At 44.8% G+C, this 12,864-nt stretch overlaps 1 protein-coding gene across 1 annotated transcript; it reads left to right on the forward strand.

The window, feature by feature from the left end:
- The first annotated feature begins 1,660 nt into the window (after positions 1 to 1,660).
- LOC109470914 (alpha-N-acetylgalactosaminide alpha-2,6-sialyltransferase 2-like) lies at positions 1,661 to 10,610 on the forward strand. The gene is made up of 7 exons (XM_019770012.1): positions 1,661 to 1,791; positions 1,913 to 2,132; positions 3,065 to 3,230; positions 3,757 to 3,925; positions 4,119 to 4,257; positions 4,715 to 4,824; positions 10,481 to 10,610. The coding sequence occupies exons 1-7, from the start codon at positions 1,661 to 1,663 to the stop codon at positions 10,566 to 10,568; spliced, it is 1,023 nt and encodes a 340-aa protein (XP_019625571.1). The 3' UTR covers positions 10,569 to 10,610.
- Positions 10,611 to 12,864: the final 2,254 nt, after the last annotated feature.

Here is a 12,864-nt window from a genome sequence, read left to right on the forward strand (position 1 = left end):
AGCCTAGGTCACATACATGTACACAGTATGATGTATCTGCGATGACTCTTTTTCCGCGACGACCGTGCTATACATGTACGTCGTAGATTTGAGACGAAACGTTTGGAATATGGTTTAGAAATTAAACTATTGCACCTCTTCCTTTCTCAAATCTACGAAATACGGCACGATCGAGAAAAAAAACATATTACGTGCACCGGGGATTTATAATGACAGCGTACCATTGCTTCTGTAATATGTAGACATTACGCATACGAGTCGGGGGTACACGTAAATGTTTTAGTTTTATGAACCACTCACTACCGAAAGGATATCTTTCACATGCTCGAGGGTATGCCTCATACAACACGGCCGCGGGCCCCATCCGAGAGGCCGTCCCAAACCGAAGCTATACTAATTTTCACCTGAGTTAAGTGGGACAATGGGTGTAGAACTACCGGCGCATAGATTTTATCTTAATGTGAATTTGGCATGCAAAAAAAGCAAACTTATAAAGAACCTAGAGTTCCCCGATCTCATACATTCACAAATGATGTTCATCTTTATGGCTGACAAATTATAGATTATTCCACCTGATTGTGCAAATAGGATCCTCATTCTCACGAATTTATCACAGTTTATCATATTCTCAACCAAACGACAGTCTTATATAAAGAAACAACGCCGTTCTAGCATTTCCTCATAAATTATGCAAATAGGGTCCTGATTTGAATGCATTTTGTTTAATGATGTTCACCTTCACTGAACTTTCAAATACCATAAGTATGAAATTCCAGGCAGTTATCATTACAGAATTATAGCATTTTTTTCATTAATTATGCAAATTAAGTCTTCATTTACATAATCAATATCTGCCTGTGTTCATCTCATTCTCAATTACCAATGTCAGAAGCTTCAATAGTCCTATGATGGAATGCAGCTGATTTATAGAATTTCCCCATAAATTATGCAAATTACATCTATATTTGCATAACTGTCACATAATTATATTAAGCATTAAGTAAGCTACCTGCATACCAAAAATCACGACGATCCGTCAACCGGTTCTTGAGTTATCCTCTTTTTGATAATTTCAAACAGATAGCCCTGCAGTTTCAGAGCAAGCTGCTAGGGGACCCAAACTCACGTCACTTCTTTCCCAGCACAAGAGCTACCCACCATCCAAATTTCGTCACCCTAGCATGTCTAGATCATGAGATATATCAAAACTGGAAGTTCAGCTGCAGTACGGCGAATAATCTAATTTGGCAGTCAAACAATTAACATCATTTGGCGACGATATGATATCGTGGAACTCTAGTTATTTCTGTTTCTTTAAAGCTGCTCGGCCACAACCGTAGCTAGGGTGATAGAGGCGTGATAATGGAGGGTTGATTCAGAGTAGCAAGTTTTGTACGGACTAACAAATCAAATCAAATACACATGTAAGAAACCATACAAACCAAGATAAACGGAACTTAATTTTCGTTTTAATCATAGGCATTAGGCCTGTCAGATATGCCCTTAATTCGCAAGCAATGATCACGAGAATTTTCCGTTGGGGTACATGTAACTGTTACATGTAGATCACATCTGCCAAGTCTCACCCAGGGTGACTACTTACACAGACCTCTATTTTTTCTTTCCCCACAAAAGAGAGTAAGACGGTTTCCCCGCACAGATGGGGCGCTTCAAATGGCTGTTCTTCCTGTTCCTGGTACTGACGCTGGGTTTCGTCTGGTTCTTCGGATCCTACCTACATAAGAGCCTGACCAAAAGCAATGTGAAGTTAGCGTCATATCAGGAAACAAGGTGAGACAATGTCAGATGGCATTTGAGTACCAAATCCACATAAACTCGCCCGGAGATTTAAAACCTTAGATTTTTTTTCCATTTCAGTGTTTTTTCACCTTGCCTAATCATCTGTTTTCAGGACATGTGAAATGTCGGAGAAAAACTCTCATGTGAAGAGATCAGAGGTACAACCCGAAGTCCAGCGTACCACTAAACCGCCTCAGACTGTTAACATAACGCCGACAGACACGGGAAGTTCAGCACCGCCGACAGACACGGGAACTTCAGCACCACCGACAGTACCTCCAGACAAGCGGAGTCCCACCTGGTTCCTACGTGACGACACCTACACACGATCGGTGATCCGTTTCTTCAACTTTATAAGATTAATCCTCGTCCCTGCCAACTTCTGTGCTACTGCGCTCTAATTATATATTACTAATTGGTTCTTGCTCAATTATAACAGTGCTTCGTAATTTTCAGGTTTTGCTAGTACATGTATGAAATAGACAGCGCATTCATAGTCCAAATGAGGTTATATTTTCGGCGGCGTGTATATGTGTGTGCGCGCGCGCGCGCGCGTGTGTGTGTGTGTGTGTGTGTGTGAGAGAGAGAGAGATAGAGAGAGAGTTGTGCGTATGCGTGTGTGTGTGAGTTTGAATATGTGTGTGTGTTTGTGCGTGTGCAGTGTGTGTGTGTTTGTGCGTGTGCATGTGTGAGTGTGTGTGAGTTTATGTGTGTGTGTGTGTGTGTGTGTTTGTGCGTGTGCATGTGTGAGTGAGTGAGTGTGTGTTTGTGTGTGAGTGCGTGTGTGTGTGTGTGCGAGTGTGTGTGTGTGTAAGTGAGTGAGTGTGTGTGTGTGAGTGTGAGTGTGTGTGTGTGTGTGTGTGTGTGTGTGTATGTGTGTGTGTGTGCGTGCGAGTGTGTGTAAGCACGATAACTCGAGAAGGCTTAGATGGATTGTCTTGATATTTTGTGGGTAGGGCTTGATAAGAGCTCGAAACAATGAGATTTTGCCCAGCAGCCCGCCCCCGCGGCTTGTTATGATACTGCAGCGTTACTTCCGGTTTAGACATTATATAATGATCTGGACATGCTACGGTCACAACTGTTGTCCGGTAGATCTTGCTTTTGTTCTGTGTTCTGGTACTGCGGGGGCGTTCGCTGAAAAATGTTTTAAGGAGGATAAATCAAGAACCACATTGGGCAGCCAAGACATTGGTCATCTCCGGTGACAACGAATGATATTAAACATTGATATTGGAGCTTCACTATTATCTGTTCCATACAGAAATGCCCTAGCGCAATACGTAAGAACCCAGATAAGGTTCCTGGTGGACAAAAGTTTATTCCCGACATCCCCGTCCTGATGTGGAGTGAGCACATCACCCCTGAGGAGTACGCCAGACTCTCGCAGTTCAAAATGAGCTACGGATGGGACGGCATGTCTTATGAAGGTAACTATTTTTTGTCAGTCAAATAGACGCCATGACATTAAACTGTGTAGGTAACTTAAATTCACAGAAATAATCGTAACATTTAGTTCTCAATGGTTGACACAAAGTTTGTTTTAGTTATAAATAAGACTGACAGCAAATTGGCGAACTGTTTGGGAACTGCAGGGACGTTGATGTTAAATCTTCGAGAAGGGGCTGACGGATCATCGTGAGTTTTGCCATGTGGGTAGCTTAAGTGATGCTTGTTATATCCATATGATATTTTTGGAAATCAGGATCTAATTTGCATAATTAATGGTGAATTCTGTGAACCTGACTATATATCATATATTCGTTTAATTAACATAAATAATACAAATCATTGGTATAATTGATAGGCACATGCTGGAGTAGGCTTCTTTGCTAAGATGAGACTGTCATTGGACAAATGCTTTTAATTGGTTGGAGACAATGTAAGCACATGACGATCTTTCTGAATAACTAATGAGACTTCAGTTGAATTTAATTTTCTGTTCTGTAACTGAAGATGTCAAGAACTGTCTCCGTCACTTGAACACGTCTGCCCACCGCTACATGTTCCCCGGCTGGACGCCTGACCATGCCGGCTGTATCCGGTGTGCTGTTGTCGGGAACGGGGGGATCCTGAAGGGGTCTGGCAAGGGGAAGGAGATAGACGGACATGACTTTGTCTGGAGGTGAGCACATCATGTTTTCCTTATGTTTGTATTTGATACGCGACTGTACGTAAACAAACATTTACATACATACCTGCCTCAGTAGACTGCATAGCAAATATATTATCTGATCGAGCTCAATACAAGATTAAATTCGCAGCGTGTCATATTTTGCCGTGCATGTAATGGTGATCTGCTGTTATTGGCACATTAGAGTGAACGCCGCCATTACTGAGGGATTCGAAGAGGATGTTGGGAAAAGAACATCCTTTTACTTCCATTGTGTCAACAGCATGAAGAATTCAGTTCTAGCAGCACGAAAATATGGCTTCCGACACCCTCCTCAGAGCAAGGTGGTGATTGGTTTAATCTATTGCACAGCTGTTTTTATTGTTTTATCTAAAATATTGCTGGCCCGTTGACTCAATATTTAATCATTAATCCACCCCAGGCAAGGAATAGCCGCAAAAGCCTTTTATCTATTAGATAATTCTCTATTTGCACAACCATATGCCCGAAAGGCTAATTGCATGTACAGGGTCAAAGAAGTAAAGTAAAGCAATGGAGAAAATGCAGCTACTGTCTGATTAACTTATAAAATACTTGGTAGTGAGGTTTGGTTTCTTCTTTAAAGGCAGCGTATAATCGATTGGCGGATCGTTCATCAAAATCATTATGATGTGGATATTTTTCCACCAAGTATTTAGATTTGACAGTTTTGTAAAATCATCTGCATCACAGTAGTGAGTGGCGAACATTAGTAACTTGAGGAATCTAGCGATACACCTCAACATTTCTCCACTTCTTCAGGATACGGTGTATACCTCCATTTCCCACGGTAGAAGAGACTACGTGTACTTTGACGCCGCCATAAGTTGGAAGCCAGTAGAGTCAGGAAGAGACAGAAGCAAGGTGCACGAGTATGTATGTGCATCCCTTTATAACGTCCTGAAATTTGTATCATCGCGATCACACTAATAAGAAAAACTGGCTACAGATGGATCCCACTCCAAAAAATTAACATTCTGAATTTACCCCCGGCAGGAATGGACTCTTCAATAAACACCCCCGTGCAAAATGGACTTTTCTTCCCAACCTCTTCCCCAAAATACATCATTTAAAGTACACAGGGTCTGCCAATTTAACATGAATAAAGTTCTGTGGGAATGTTTATGGGCGGGTATGCCAAATGTCTTGTCTGTATATTCCCTATGCATCTCCATACCAAATTTCAGGGAATAAGACCAAAAACATATGTTTTGGGCCTGGCGGTTTGGTTTGGTCTCAAGGTATAAAAGCATGTATAAAGGCAAGCGTGAATTATAGGTCATTTTGGTTTAATACTAGGGCACAAAAGCCCAAAATACACATTTTTGATCAGAAAATTGTCAAGAAGTCTGAAATTCTACCATGTTAATAGTGGTATATGCGAAAAGCGCAAATGACGCTCTGTGGTCAAATAAATGTCTGCGTAAGTAAAACGAGTCACCCTTATACCAAATTTTAGGTTATTTTGTTTAAATGCCAGCGGTCAGAAATCCCCCAAAAAGTTTTCTAGGCCTATGTAAAATAAAATGAAAGCTTTCAAAGCTTCCAGTTTCGTTTATTTTCACATTGCCACGCGACTCCAACACTGCCCCGGAAGTCAGAACGGATGTACCAATGATTGCACATTGTAGGGAACTTTTGCGTTGGACATACTGTTACATGTATGTTCTACCCGAGTCTGGTGAGTCTTTTCCTGGGTGTACATATCGACATTAAGCCTCGGTCCCTTGAACCACACCATGATTCATATGGTAGTTAAATTTAAGTGTCTTTTAGAAACCAAACAGGCCTCATGTCACAAAATACACCTGGTGTTTGGTAGACATTGTAAACGTTAATCTTACATTAACTTCAGATATGTATCTTGGATTGAAGAATTGCATTTTGTGTTATTACAAAAATGAGAATTGTACGAACTGACCTGTCAGTGATGGACAGGTTCAGTTGTCTCCGCATCCCTCTAGGTCAGCCTTCAGTGGAATGACATAAGGTGCCTTTGTAGCCTGAGGCCAGGAGACTTCGCCCAAAGTTGTTGCTCACCACAGGCTTCTTGTAGAATCTCTCCCACGTACTGCAAGACGACCAATTGGCTGTTCTCATTATATCTTTGGTAGATACTCCCTGCAGTTGTGCTGCTGAAGTAGACGCACTGCGTGTCGAGTGTCCTGTGAATTGACGTGTGTCTATTCCTGCTTCCTTTAAGACAGTCTTCAGCCATCTAGCTATAGTTGCTGACGTAACTGCCTGGTGCGGTTCCACCAGGGCACGAAACAAAAAACTATCACATAACCTAAAACTCCGAGTTCTTGATAAATACACTTTCAAATATTGAACTGGGCACAACCTACGGTCCTCTTCAAACTTGGGTAGAATGATCTCCTGAATCACGCTGCCCGGACGAGAAGTCTTTGTCAGCTTCTCTACTCGGAAACAAACTCCTTCTGGAATTCTTCGCTTCAGTTTTACGTCCAGGAACGAAAGTGTCTGCTCCCTTCCTGCTGATACCAGTGCCACTAACATAGCCAGTTTCAGAGTTAGCTGACGAAGAGATAAGGAGTTGGCCGGGGACCAGCGGCGCAAGAAGTCCAACACTTGCCTGACATCCCAAGTGAACGCATACTTGGGTATAGGAGGTCGCAATTCAAACAGACCTTTCATAAACCTGCGCATCAAAGGATGTTCCCCTAGCGGACGACCTTCCAGGGGAAGATGTGTGGACGAGATGGCTGATCTGTACACGTTCACTGTGCGGTACTGGAGCCCTCTCTCGTGTTGAGATAACAGGAACTCTAACACTTGACTCAGAGGAGCACAAACGGGATCAAGATCCCGTCCACGGCACCAGCTACTCCACTTGTCCCAGGCCGAGGAATATTGACGCTGTGTTCCTGCTCTCCATGATGCCAGTAGAATTCGGCTAACCTTTGTCGAAAAGCCGTACACCGCATGTTGTCTCCGCAAACATGCCATGCGGCTAGTTGCAGTTTGCTGCCCTCTGGGTGCGGCAGCCCGGACTCTACCTGGATCAGGAGATGCTCGTGCTGGGGTAGGAGGACTGGTTCTTCCACCACCATTTCTAGTAGAACGGGATACCATACCGCAGTGTCCCACACAGGTGCTATCAGGATTAGCTGAGCTCTGTCCTCCCGCACTTTCTGCAGTGTTGGCGGGATCAGCTTGGAAGGGGGAAGTGCGTACGCTAGTTCCCACTCGTTCCACCGTAGTGTGAAGGCGTCTGTTCCCATGGCTTCCGCTTCTGGATGCCACGACACGTACTGCTCCAGTTGTCGGTTGGTTCTGCTGGCGAACAGATCCACCCCCTGACTGAGTAGTGGAAACGTTGCCTGAAGGCTCAGGAACGTATTCCGTTCCAGAGACCACTCCGTTGCTACGGAAAAATGTCGAGAGCAAAAATCTGCTCGAATGTTCTCCCTGCCTGCGATGTGTTTCGCTGATAGAGACAGGTTCCTGTTGGCGCACCACTGCCATAGATCCAGCGTGGCATTCAGTAGAGCGAGCGACCGTGTGCCGCCCAACCTGTTCAGGTATGCCACCACAGTAGAATTGTCGGAGTGAACTCTCACGTGACCATTCTCGATGTCCTTGCAGAAGGCGCGTACTGTCATCGACGCTGCCTGAAGTTCTAGGACGTTGATGTGAGCTCTGCTCTCTCTCTCTGTCCAACGGCCTCCGGTGTGGACGCCATTGCAGAAGCCGCCCCAACCTGTACCTGACGCATCCGATTCCACCTCCAAGTCCGCTGAGGGAGCGAGAATCGGTCGGCTGTTCGCGTTGGCCAGCTGGTCTCTCCACCAGACCAGATTCGTGCGTGCGGCTGCTGTCAAGGAGACTTGACCTTCCCAGTGACCTCTTGACGTTCGCAGAGCTCTGATAAGCAGACGCTGAAGATTCCGGAAGTGAAGTGGAGCGTGCCAGACCGACTGTGCTGTAGCTTGTAGCTTCCCGATGATCCCTGCAAGATCTCTTGCTGACACCGGGCAGTCTGTTGACAGAAGTGTGTCTGCCATCTGCTGTATAGCTGACACCTTGTCCTCGGGAAGGTACATCACCATCAGTGTTGAATCGATGCCTGAGCCGAGGAAGGTGATACGCTGAGTCGGTTCCAGTACCGACTTGGATAAGTTGGGCACAAATCCCATACTGGAGATCAGATCGATGGCTGCTTGAAGCACCTTCCGACACATCTCTCTTGAGCGAGCGATCACTAGAATATCGTCGAGATACACCACCAGACGAAACCCTCGCCGACGCAGAAGTGCGATGGGTACCTTCATCACCTTGGTGAAGACACGAGGTGCGGTGGCGATGCCGAAGGGTAGGCCTGAAACTGGTAGAATCTTCCTCTCCAGTGAAACGTCAGATACTTGCGATCGTCTTCGTGAACTGGGATGGTAAAGTATGCGTCTGTCAGGTCTAGTTTGGCCATGTAATCCCCTGGCCGCACTAGATGTTTGATGAGGCGAAGACTCTCCATCTTGAAGCGTTGCTTGTGAAGAAACTTGTTTAAGGGTTTCAAATTGATGACCGGTCGAAGACCCCCTGTCTTCTTGGGTACTGTGAACAAAGTTGAAACAAACTGTGTGTGATGGTAGGGAACTTCTGTAACTGCTCCCTTGGTGAGTAAGGTTCTTACCTCCTCGTCTATGACTGCCGCTTGTGCGTCGTCTCTCGGTCGGGACAGTGGAAGACGTCCCTGAATTGGCGGCGTTGTCGCAAACTCCAACTTGTACCCCTGTACACATTGAAGGATCCATGGATCCGTAGTCACCTGCTGCCACTGATGAAGGAAGTGGGCTAACCTGCCGGCATGAGGCAGCGGAGACGGATGAGGTACACTTTGCAGTTCGGTCGAACGCCGGGCCCCGCTCTCTGTAGTAGATGGGGAGCTTACTTCTTCTGTTGCCGCTTCCCGTCCCCGCCGGCTTGGAGCGAAAGGACCGGGATGAGTTGTAGTAAGATGGACGTGACTGGTAGCTGCTGCCTGCATAGCTGTAGTTGGTTCTGGGAAAGTAACGTGTGTTCCCTCCCCCTGTTACCGCCTGAACCGGCACCGCCGCCTCGACGGAAGTTCTGGGATGACCCTGAAGCCTTGTTGGTCGACCCCTCCTTCTGCAGCAGCCCGGAGACGGCCTTGTCCTCTGAAGCCATCTCTTTAGCCTTAGAGCCCAGATCTGGTGGAAACAGGTACTGGGGATCATCTGAAGGCTTCTTGAAGATGTCTCTGAACTTCTTCTGAGAAGACTCGGACACAAAGGAACGTCGGGTGAATGACAACTGTGAATTCACTGATCCCAGAAGTGCCATGGCTGAACTAGCACAATCATTCATTGTCACTTGAAACTCTTCAAAACTATCCTTGTCACAACGTTGAATGAGTTGCCAAAGATTCATTAAAGGGCAAGCCACTTGTACAAGATTACATTGTACCCCTTTCAATGCTTTATCGTGAGAAACGATCACCTCACCCTGCTTTTTGTCGTTCTCGATGACAGCACGGGACAAGAAATCGTTCAGGACCGGTGCCACCATGTTGTCCGGCTTGTTGTCTGGCCAGTCATGCATCTTCTGCCAGCTCTCTAGAGCCTCTCCCCTGCACTGGTTCTCGTGCTTGAAGTACTTCTCGGAGAACCGAATGACAATATCATCGGCCTCCCAGGGCTCCTTGGCCTTGTTGGCTGTCGGGTCAAACGGCTCTAGAGCGCTGAAGCCATCGCCGCCATCGTCGGATGACGCGCTGTCGTCGGGAAAGGTGCTGCCGCCCCCTCCCCTTCTTCCGGCTGAGCTGTGAAGCGCTGCCGCTTCTCTGCAACCGTTCCCTCGCCAGTCGAAGCTCGCCGCTTCCTCGAGGGTCCTGAAGACGTCAGTTGGTTGACCAGCAGTTCTTGAAGTCCGTCCAGCTATCTGAAAGCAAAGAGAATTCTGCTCTAAGGCAGATATACGTACGGCACTGCTGTCACCATTCTTCTCTTGAGTCTCCAAAAAGACTTCTTCCTCGCTCTTCTTCTCGAGTTGAGAGTCGACACGTGTGCCTTTCTCTCCCTCATGAAGTTCTTCAGACTCGATTCCGCCCGCCGTGGAGTCCACGTCGTCGCCCGGGGCCGTAACAGGCCGCAACTTGGGCGGCTGTGAATGTTGTGAAGAACTATCATGGCCGCCCCCAGGTGGGGAGGGGGGCGCCATGTGCTCGGTTCTGGACGCCGTCCTCTTGCGGCTGGCGTGCCTCGAGGAGGAGCGCGCGCGCTCCTCCCGCTCTTCGGGAGCTCTTGAACTCTTGCGTCGTCTGTCCTCGCGCTTCGAGCCCATTTTACCAAGAGAAAAACACCGGGGGTGTGTTGCCAGAGGCTCAAAAAATAAAGACTGACCAGTGCGCATGCGCAGCAAGGAATCATGGGAGTTTCATTCTGGGAGCTACCAAGTGAGAAATGGGGGTGGTCAGGCCCACTACACCTTATGTCATTCCACTGAAGGCTGACATACGAGGGAATGCGGAGACAATGGTAAATCTAGGCCCCCGTCTGAGTATGGTGTAAAGCCTGCGAATACGAAGTTCCGGATGCTTCATCCTGACTTCATGAGGTATCTGAAGTATCAGTAAGTGTGGATCTACCTTCTTATGATGACTACTTTGTAATATAGAGAAACAGATAAATGTAAAAATATTTAACTGGTCTTCCTTTTTAATCTTGGAGATCATTTTTGGACAACGCCTGCTTGTAGAAGTTCACACATTATTTCATGAACTTGTTTCAAGAAGGTCTTGGCTCGTGCATGTTTTAACATGTAGGCATCTCTTAATCTTCAGTTGGCTTAACTCTTCCCATGGCTATGGACGGTTCGAAGGCATCTACCAACCCTCCAAGGGAGCCATGATGTTACTGACCGCCCTGCATACCTGTGACGTCACGGACGCCTATGGCTTCCTCACTGCCGATCACGGACAGTACAGCGATCATTATTACGAGAAAGACTGGCGCAAATTTGTATTTTACGTCAATCATGATTTTAAGATGGAAATGAAATTATGGGATGAACTAGACAAAGCAGGGCTTATGACCTTGTATAGAGGAAACAAAACTGAAGCAACCACCTCGCCAAAATAAACTGATGAAAAAATAAAATCGGCAAATTCAAAATGATTGGAAGGCCATTTGTATCCTAGTCGCCTTCACCTAAACTCAACAAATTGATATCGTCTGACTGTCTGAATAGATACTCGTGACTATTGGATATAAAACAGTCGTGGTTGTTTGTACACGACTTGCATAGATACATGTAGTTTATTGCAAGTTCATACCCGAGGGCTATTTTGCAAACAGACATTAACCAGAAAAATGTGGTGATATAAAACTTCATGCTAACATGAAGTTCTACGTGTACGATATACTTATTAAACCTACTATCTCTAATTAAATCTATTAGCGTTGGTATACAGGATAAACAGTGGATTAATGCAATACATAAACAGGTTACCTTCGCCAAGAAGGTTATGTTTTCAGTAGCATCTGTCCGTCTGTCCGTTTGTCTGTGAACAGCATAACTCAAGAAGCTTAATATGCAGTGTCATGAAACTTGGTATGTGGGTAGGTTTTGATGAGACCAAGAAATGATTAGATTTTGGGCCCCCTGGCGGCTGTTGTTGGTACTGCAGCAGAACTTCCGGTTTTGGCGATCTGGACATGCTAGGGTCACGAATTTTGGTTGGTAAATAGCTCTTGGGGTAGGGAAGAAGTGACATGAGTTTGGGCCCCCTAGCGGCTTATTCTGGAACTGCAGGAGCATTTGTTGAAACATTTTCGAAGGAGGATAACTCAAGAACCGGTTGACGGATTGTCGTGATTTTTTGTATGTGGGTAGCTTAAGTGATACTTGATATAATCACATGGCAATCATGCAAATCGGGAGCTAATTTGCATAATTAATGAGGAAATTCTATAAATCTGCTTTGTTTGATAATACGTCACTATGAAACCCTTGTGACGTAATTGAGAACGAAAAAAACATCTGAGGATATAGATTATGTAAATGAAGACCTAATTTGCATAATTAATGGCAAAATTTTTATAATTTATAATTGTAACTGATGGGAATTTTATACTTGCCACATTTGGAAGTTAAGTGAAGGCGAACATTTATAAACATAATTTATTCAAATCATGACCTCATTTGCATAATTTATGATGAAGTGTTCTAATAGCCTATTTGTTAAGATAAGGCTGAATATGATCAAGTGATATAATCCATGCAAATGAGGCTCTTATTTGCAAAATCAATGATTAAAATTGTATAATTTGTCAACTGCAAGGGTTAACATCATTTGGCGAAGGTATGAGATCGTGGAACTTGTTGTAATTGCAATGTACCCTTTTCTTTCTTTTGTAAATTTTCTTCCATCAGTAAGTAATTAAAACTGTTCCACTGTCAAACTCATTAAAAAAAGACCTCGTATCACAACGGCAGAATGTGCTACAGCTATACATCTACAGTAAAAATTACAGATAATTCATTTTAAATCTCTGTAAATAACTTATCAATAAGTTTGCCATTAACGTATTATGAAACACTGGCTTTGGATTTTAAATATTTGGCATTAAACATTTGGCATTCATGAATCATAAATAGATAATAGGTAATGTACTTTGACAATCAATAATTGCTATTTGTATGGCACTTAAGTATAGCTTTGAAGCCATTTTGGAAATAAGAAGGGTATGAGAAGGTTCTTTAGTAGTCAACAACCAGTGGGTTCTTACATCTGACAAACCAACTGGTTGTTGAATAACTGACTTTCTCAAACAGTCTCTTCCAAAACTGGTGAAATTAACAGTAATTCCTGATATTTTCACGGTACTTTTATGTTGACTTCATGATTTTCACTGTTACTTCTGTACCAT

This window comes from Branchiostoma belcheri, unplaced genomic scaffold, assembly GCF_001625305.1.
Source record: "Branchiostoma belcheri isolate BF01 breed outbred unplaced genomic scaffold, Haploidv18h27 scaffold24, whole genome shotgun sequence".
Classification (NCBI taxonomy): Eukaryota; Metazoa; Chordata; class Leptocardii; order Amphioxiformes; family Branchiostomatidae; genus Branchiostoma; species Branchiostoma belcheri.

Excerpts from the sequence above, each read along its gene's own strand:
- LOC109470914 (XM_019770012.1), top strand. The coding sequence starts at position 1,661 with ATGGGGCGCTTCAAATGGCTGTTCTTCCTGTTCCTGGTACTGACGCTG. Across the intron at positions 4,258-4,714 it reads GACACCCTCCTCAGAGCAAG|GATACGGTGTATACCTCCAT; the intron begins GTGGTGATTGGT and ends CCACTTCTTCAG. Across the intron at positions 4,825-10,480 it reads GACAGAAGCAAGGTGCACGA|GCCCCCGTCTGAGTATGGTG; the intron begins GTATGTATGTGC and ends TGGTAAATCTAG.